This window comes from Erinaceus europaeus, chromosome 18, assembly GCF_950295315.1.
Source record: "Erinaceus europaeus chromosome 18, mEriEur2.1, whole genome shotgun sequence".
Taxonomy (NCBI): Eukaryota; Metazoa; Chordata; class Mammalia; order Eulipotyphla; family Erinaceidae; genus Erinaceus; species Erinaceus europaeus.
In genome coordinates, this window is record NC_080179.1 from 72,297,698 (window position 1) to 72,305,874 (window position 8,177).

The 8,177-nt window shown below is 49.6% G+C and overlaps 1 protein-coding gene across 1 annotated transcript; it reads right to left on the reverse strand.

Annotated features, from left to right (window-relative positions):
• Positions 1-3,912: 3,912 nt before the first annotated feature.
• Positions 3,913-4,997, reverse strand: RPRM (reprimo, TP53 dependent G2 arrest mediator homolog). The gene has a single exon (XM_007520878.3). The coding sequence runs from the start codon at positions 4,919-4,921 to the stop codon at positions 4,589-4,591; it is 333 nt and encodes a 110-aa protein (XP_007520940.1). The 5' UTR covers positions 4,922-4,997; the 3' UTR covers positions 3,913-4,588.
• Between the last annotated feature and the right edge of the window lie 3,180 nt (positions 4,998-8,177).

Here is an 8,177-nt window from a genome sequence, read left to right on the forward strand (position 1 = left end):
AAGCAAAGGAATGTGGGGAAGAAAAGGAGGGAGAGGACAGAGAGGATGGGACCCTGGTAAATGATGGTGAAAAGGAGTTAGGTCCAGGGCAAGTGTGGTTTACAGACTCTACCTACGAAGGGAAACTGAAAAACTGTATCCATGTGTCAACAACTGTATGATGCACCATTAATCCTCCACTAAAATTCTTTTTAGAAAAAGAAAATAAACCAGAAAGGGCTAAGCATTGAACAACTGTCAATGTTGTCTCTGAGGTAAGGTACAAGAGAAAGAGGAATGAAGTGTTAGGTTTTAGGAGGGAACCAGGTGGTGGTGTCCCTGGTTCAAGTACACACATTCCAGTGCACAAGGACTAGGGTTCAAGCCCCTGGCTCATGCCAGCAGGTGGGAAGTTTCAGAAGTGGCGAAACCATGTGGAGGGTTCTCTATCTCCTATTTCCCTCTCAGTTTCTATATTTCTATACAAAATAAAAAAGACAATATTTTAAAAGGGGGGAGAAGCTTTAGGAGGGGTCTGGATTGTTCTTCACCAGGTAGAACAAAGTTATTATCACATACAAGGACCCTGGTTAGACCTCCAAGTCCTAGGCCCCTCAATTTGCATCTGCGAGTGGGAAGCATCAGAAGCTGTGTGGTGGCGCTGTAGGTCCCTCTCTCTCCCCCTCTCTCTCTCTCTCTCTCTCTCTCTCCCTCTTTCTCTCCTTTCCTCCCTCCCTCCCTCGTCTTTATTTAAAAGAAAATGGCAGCTAGAATCAGTGGAGTACTGCAGACATGTGCCCAAGAGATAAAACCTAAGTATCAAAAAAAAAAAAAAAAAAAAGGAGGAAAAAATAGACAATGGTAAAGATAGTAGTACCTTAGGAGACTGAAGGGAATAAGTAAGCAGGTGTCTTTCCTGGTTTTCTGGTCTTTGGCTTTTTGGTATTATTATTACTATTAATAATAATAATTTGTTAGCTAGAGACAGAAATCGAGAGGGGAGAGGGGGACAGAAGGGCAGAAAGAGACATCTGCAACACTGCTTCACCTTTCATGAAGCTTCCTCTGGCAGGTGGGAACTAGCAGCTTGAACCTGGGTTTTTGAGCATGGCAATATGTGTATGCTCACCCAGGGGTGCCATCACATGGCCCTGGATCTTTGATTTTACAAATCTTGTTTTTACAAGAATAAAACTTGGGCTGCCGGCAAGATAGCCCACATATCTAGCTCACCTGCTTTATGTGCCATGCACATACCCCAGGGTTGAGCCCAATGTCCACAGCACAAAAGGAAGATTCTGTGCTGTGGTGTCATTCTGTCTATTATTGTCTTTTTTTCTGAAAAGGCTGGAGCAGAAAAGCCCCAGTGAGAAAGGAAAGGAAAGGAGAGAGAGAGAGAGAGAAAGAGAGACAGACAGAGAGAGAGAGAGAGAGAGAGAGAGAGAGAGAGGAAAGAAGGAGGAGGAGGAGAGAGACTACTGGCAGTGGCTGAACTCAGAATATTTTGCATGTAAATTCTTTGTTCCACCACTACACTATCGATCTCCCTGGTCTCAGGTCATGGGCTTTAAATCAAAATCTCTCTACTATACAAACAGGTGAAAAAGGACCGCTAAGCCTACAGCCTTTATGTGTCTGAAATTTGCTTCAGACATGTACAGCACACATAGCAGTGAGCAAAGCAAAAGTCCTATAAAACCTAGCTTATTGGTGGTTTATCAATTAACCTCCATAGCACTTAGCTCACAGTTGGCTGAAGAAGGTACCCTCTGATGATCCTGCCCTTGTGAAATTTTGAGCTTAATTTTCAAAGTCTGACTTGTCCCAGAGTAAACTGATTATTCTGTTATTTTTCCTTTTTGCTGTTTTGTTTTTCCTTGGGGAAATATGGAGACAGTAGATTCACTGAGTGGCGCAGAAGCTGATTACAAAATAAGACTGCTCCATTTTCTGTCCTACCCATTTGCAAACATAAACTGTTGCCCAAGTCTCAACTTTGACTACATGTAATTGGCTATATTTGCTACTGCTCCCCTCCCCAGATAGAATTTTTCAAATAAAATAAAACCCCACAGTAAAAAATAATGCAAATATTTTCCTGTTGAAAGAACATTAACAATAAAGAAAAACTTTACAGTTACTTATGTCATCTCATCTCTAGCATTAAAAAAAAAAAAAAATCCAGGGTTGGGAGATTGTATAGTGGTTATGCAAAAAGACTTTTGTTCCCAAGGCACCTAAAGTTCCAAGTTCAATCCCCAATATCATCATAAGCCAGAGCAGAGCAGTGCTCTGGAAAAAATTTAAAAAATATATAAAGCAAGCTGTTTAGATCATTCTTTCTGTCAAGATTTACCATTGGGGCAAAAGTGACACTTAGCAATAGACGATATAATAAAGGATACTGACTGGTCTTTAGATCCCAACCTTTAGTCATTGCTGATTTTGTTTTAATAGAAGTCGTAGTTTTTCTAGAATACATCACTTTCCTATTCTCTAATTGTAGGTAGCTCTCAATCTACTACTCTGCAGTCTTTTAACTGCTAAAATTCAGCAGATAATTTCATGTATGTTTGAAAATATTTAGCACCCTACCCTAGGCATAAAAACAAACTGCTCAAAAAACTCTTGGCTACTTGAAGCTTGAGGTGATTGTGTCCTCTGGGTTATTTCCACGTCCACAACTTTCTTCACCCTACTTTCTAACACTAAGAAATTTCTGCAATCCTGTGTTCCCATAACCAGCATATTAAATTCACCCAGGTCCAGCTTTGCCACTCTGGGTAATACTCAAGCCTCATCTTCAGGACCTTGGCTAACTCCCCTGAATCCCTGTGCTAGCAACTGATCATGAAAGGTCGAGCAATAATAATGATCTTTTCTTTCTTTTTTCCTTTCCTTCCCCCCATCCCCCTATTTCTTTTCTCTCCTGTTTCCAGAAAACACAATCAGGCAAAAGGCAAGACAACTGTTCTTGTAAGGAAGGCTTGCCTCAGGGACAATAAGCATCATCATGTACCTCCGTATCTACTTTTCCTTGCTCTTAAGGATCTTATTTTAGGGAAGCAGCATCCTGGCGCCTGCTTTCTGACTTTGATCTGGGGAAGAGATGCCCCCTCCCAGAAGGCCAGCCATAAGGTCCTTCCTTTCATGAGTGGTGCAACTGGGGTCCTGCTGGAGCCTTGTGAGGAGGTGTCACTTTACCCAAGGGGTGGGGTCCTTACTGTCTCACAGGCTCAGAGAAATGAGCCTAAAAAAAAAAGAAAGAAAAAAATAAGTAAGTGCACTGTGGACTCTAAGAGAAAAAAAAAAAAAAAAACAAAGGCTGCTACTTCCATGAATGTTTCCAATTCCTGAGCCCCCTTCCCTGCCTCTAGATGTCCCTCTGACACCTCAGTCTTGCTTGCGTTCCCACCTTCTCCTTCATGCCGGAATCATGAGTAGACCCCCCCCCCCAAGGCTTTCCTAACAGGTCTCCCTCCCCCAGCCCCGAACACAGCCTCTGCAGCACCTGTTTCCTTCTGCCCGGAGGGCTAAATGATCACCCGGAGTCCAGGAACAAATCACGTCAATGTTACATTTATTCAGGAAATGTTAAATAATAATTAAAGTCAATACGGAGTCACAAATGTCAAGAGCAATTTCTTTCTTTTTTTTTTTTTTTTTTAGCGTAAACCGTGCAGTAAATAAAGTTCAAGTCTGAGTCTTTGCCTGGGGGTCAGCCGGGCTGCTGACCCAACCGGAAAAGACCCAGTTCTGGAGGTGCAAGAAATTGTCAGCCAGCTCACAATCAAAAGATCCCCTTTCCCCCTTCCCTTCCCTCCCCCTCCCTCCCCACCCCATCCCCCCTTTCACCTCAGAAAACAAAACTCAAAAGCATCCACCCTACCCCCACCCCCCTTCCCCTTCCCCAGGCAAACACACACACACACACACACACACACACACACACACACACACACACACACACACACACCTTAAGGTTATAATCGCAGGTATTGACCACCCCCATCCCCCATCCCCCATCCCCCAGGGCTGGAGGGAAACCCGAGCAAGTGGGTGCGAACCCCGACACGGCTCCGCGAAGCGTCCACGAGGTCCACCGCACACGGGTCCCTTCTGCTGCTGGCCCCGGAGCCCCGGAGGCCGCGGGGGCGCTTCCCTGCCTTCCCCTTGCCCTGCGCCCTGTTTGGCCCACCTGCTAGCAGACAAAGTCTGTGGGCCCGTCCAGCTGCCCGCATCCCCCGCCAGCAGCAGCTGCTTGCAAAGTCCTGCTCGCAAAGTCACCTGCCGGCGGCGAGTCCAGAGTCGGGGGGCTCCCCCTGCCCACAGTCAGACACAGTGTGTGTGTGGGGGGGGGGGAGGGCGCTGCAAAGTGGGCGAGCGAGAACTCTTTCTCAGCATCTCCGAAGGCAGAAGTGGAGAGAGAGAGAGGAGCGCTCCGACAGAGAGACAGCCAGACAGCCAGACACACGGGGTCTTGCTTCAGTCCTCCCATCCCATCTCGAGGGTTGGGGGGGCGGGGAGGTGAGTAGGAAAAAAAAAAGGGGGGGAGGGCGGGGTGCGCAGCCGGAGACCCCAGTAGGCTGGAGGGAGGGATGGGGCCGCTTCAATAGGGTCCCACGACCACCGCCTCCACCTCCTTGGACGGCCTCCGGTCCTTGACCAGGAAGTTGATCATGCCCTCGGACTTGATGAGCAGGTTGCAGCCGAGGAAGAAGATGCCGAAGACCACGGTGAGCGAGAGCACGCACATGACGGCGATCTGCACCACGCGCATGATGTACAGGCTGCGCTCGTCGGGGCCGCCCTCGCCGAAGCCGTCGTCGCTCACCACGGACGCCTGGCTGGTGCAGCAGCGCAGGGCGCGCCCCAGGGCCTCGCTGCTGTTGGCCACGAGCAGCCCCGCCACGTCGGTCTGGTTGCCCGGAGCCAGATTCATCGCGGGAGCGGGAGCGGGAGCGGGAGCGGCCGGGCAGGGAGCGGTGGAGGAGGAAGCGGAGGAACAGGTGGAAGCCGGGCTGCAGAGCCAAGCGCTGCCGGGTGGGCTCCGCGCCGCTCGGCTCGGCTCCGCTGGGCTGCGGGGAGAGAAGCGCGCGCCGCTCGCTCGCGTGTCCCGGGAGCTTTCGGGCCGCCCCGCGCCGCGTGCGCCTTCCTCCTCCTCCGGGGCCGCGCGCAATCGTCTGGGCCTTTGCGAACTTAGCGGGGCCGGGCCGGCGCGGCCAGGGGAGGGAGGCGCGAGCGCGCCGGGCGGCCGCGGGCCAACAGCGACCCCTGCCGGGAGCCCCGCCGCCCCGCGCCCGCCGCCCGCAGGGACCCACCCACCCACGCACCCACCGAGCTACCTCTCTGGGTGATGCTGAATTCAGTCTCGGAGTCTTTGCAAGTGGGAAGGTTTGGCGAGGGTCAGAGCTTTGCTGGCAGGGTGGTTAGTGGCTAGTTAGTTAGTTAGTTAGTTAGTTAGTGAGTTTCCTGAGACAGAAAAGGGAGAGTGATTGACAGTAGGCGGGGCAGGGACCCCAGGGGTAAAGCCAAGACCTCCGGGGGTCAGACCTCAGGGTAGCGCAGCGGGTTAAGCGCACGTGACGCAGAGCGCAAGGACCCGTTGAAGGATCCCCGTTCGAACCCCCGGCTCCCCACCTGCAGGGGAGTCGCTTCACAGGTGGGTGGTGAAGCAGGTCTGCAGGTGTCTGTCTTTCTCTCCCCCTCTCTGTCTTCCCTTCCTCTCTCGATTTCTCTCTGTCCTATCCAACAACGATGACATCAGTAACAACAGCAATAATAACTATAACAATAAAACAACAAGGGCAACAAAAGGGAATAAATACAAATTAAAGAAAAAAAGACCTCTTTGGTCTCCGTGTTCACCCGAAGACACCGTGTTCCAGATGTTCTAACGAGGCAAGCAGGTAACACTCATGAAGCTGAGGAAGTTGCCCGACACCCAGTTGTGCACAAGACAAGATTCCCGGGCGACCATTAGAGAGACCATATCAGCAGCTGACTGGGGGGCTATGGGTGCAGCCTGGGAAGCCTCCGCCTGACTGAAGAGATTAATAGGAGGTCTTTTCTAAGGACTCCAGTTTCTGCCCAATGCCGGCAGCTCACTTGAGGACACGCCCCACTCCTACAGTCTCTTTGCTGAAGCCTCTCTTCTCCTCCCCTCTTATCCCTTCCCTGCTGGGAGGACTTCTCTGTCTCTAATAAACTTGCCCTGGAAAACACCTCCCGCTTTCCCTTTCATCAACCTTGGTGGGCAAACCCCCCACACACACACACACTCCGTTCTTGGGTGCACAGATCACGCAGCAACACCAGCTCCGCCCGCCTGTCCCTCACCTCTGCGGCCTCTCACCTTTGGGTGCATGGAAAGCAATGACTCACAGGTGCAGCTGCTGTGAGGCATATTGCACCTGTCCACCTGAACCCAACCCCAAGACACCTGTGTGAAATTCCTAGTGGAAGAGTAAGGGGTGATCTGGGAGTCTTTTTTTTTAAACAAAGCAAACAAACGTTTTTTTTTTTAAATTTTTTATTTAAGAAAGGATTAGTGAACAAAAGCATAAGGTAGGAGGGGTACAACTCCACACAATTCCCAACACCCAATCCCCATAACCCACCCCCTCCCATGGTAGCTTTCCCATTCTCTATCCCTCTGGGAGCATGGACCCATGGTCGTTGAGGGTTGCAGAAGGTAGAAGGTCTGGCTTCTGTAATTGCTTCCCCGCTGAACATGGGCGTTGACTGGTCGGTCCATACCCCCAGTCTGCCTCTCTCTTTCCCTAGTAGGGTGTGACTCTGAGGAAGCTGAGCTCCAGGACACATTGGTGGGGTCTTCAATCCAGGGAAGCCTAGCCAGCATCCTGGTGGCATCTGGAACCTGGTGATTGAAAAGAGAGTTAACATATGAAGCCAAACAATTTGTTGAGCAATCATGGATCCCAAGCTTGGAATAGTGGAGAGGAAGTGTTAGGGAGGTACTCACTGCAAACTCTAGTGTAGTCCTGCTTTCAGGTAGCATTGCTCAGCTCTGGCTGGTGTTGATGGGGTTTGAAGTTGGGACTTCTGAGCCTCCAGGCATGAGAATCTTTTACATAACATTATGCTACCTCCAATTACCCTCAGCAGTAATTTTTAAAGAGCAGTCATGGGGGGCGGGCTGGAAGTAGTAGAGGGTGGATAAGAGATAGAAGGAGGAGGGGCAGTAAGGGAAAAAAAACAAGCAGAGTAAAGTGATTTTTCCTAGTGATTTGGGAGGCAATGGAAAAGGGTTAAGAGATGGAGGTGTTCTGCCGTCCTTGTGTGTGGCCACCACAGCCAGGCCCAGGGTCACCTCTCTACACAAAGGGAGAAGACGTCGAACAGAGTGACTGCCAGCTTGGAGTAATAGCAGATGAGATCTTCTTGGATGTGCTTCCAGTGTGTGTCCCTGTTGGCAGTCTGTCAGTTGTTTAAGGGAATTGCTCATCAACATTCATCACCCAGAACACGGGCCAACTTCTGGAAGCCTTCCCCCATGTTTCCATAATCTTGATGATTTGAAACAAAACTCCAGCTGTTTCAGCCACCAGTGCGAGGCCTCAGACCTTTATGGCTTGGCTGTGGATTGCAGTGAAGTGTCATAAAGCTGTCAGATTGTTGTGTAAACTCCAAGATCCTCCAGGCTTATCCCCACCTTCATCTGATTTCTCCTTCTCTCCTAACCTTCTCTCTTCCCTCCCCCCCCCCCTTTTTTTCTTTCCACCTTCTACAACAAGAAGTTGGGGGTGGGGGGATGTATCTGAATGATAGATGAAGGCTGGTTTTCCATAGTAATCTTTGAGGCAAAGGGAAGCACCAGTTCCGAGTTTTTTTTTTTAAAGGTGCATTTGGTTTCATTTGCAACAGACTTTCACAAGAGAAGCCAGAGCACCAATCCTGTAGGTGCAGATGATGGGGCAGAACTGGAGCCTCACGGTAGTATGTCAACTTCTCTGCTAGGTGAGCTATTTCCCTATCCCAGTCCCCACATTTAATAAGATACATTTGCCAAATTCCCATAAAAAGGCTGTAGTTGTCATTTTCAGTTCTGTCTCTAGTTTTCATTCCTTTCTGTCTGCTTGCTAGACTTTCTTATCTCTCCCCGATCAGATAATTATTACATGTCCAGACCTTTCCTTAGATGATTTTGTACTGTCTTTTTTTCTTTGACCACTATA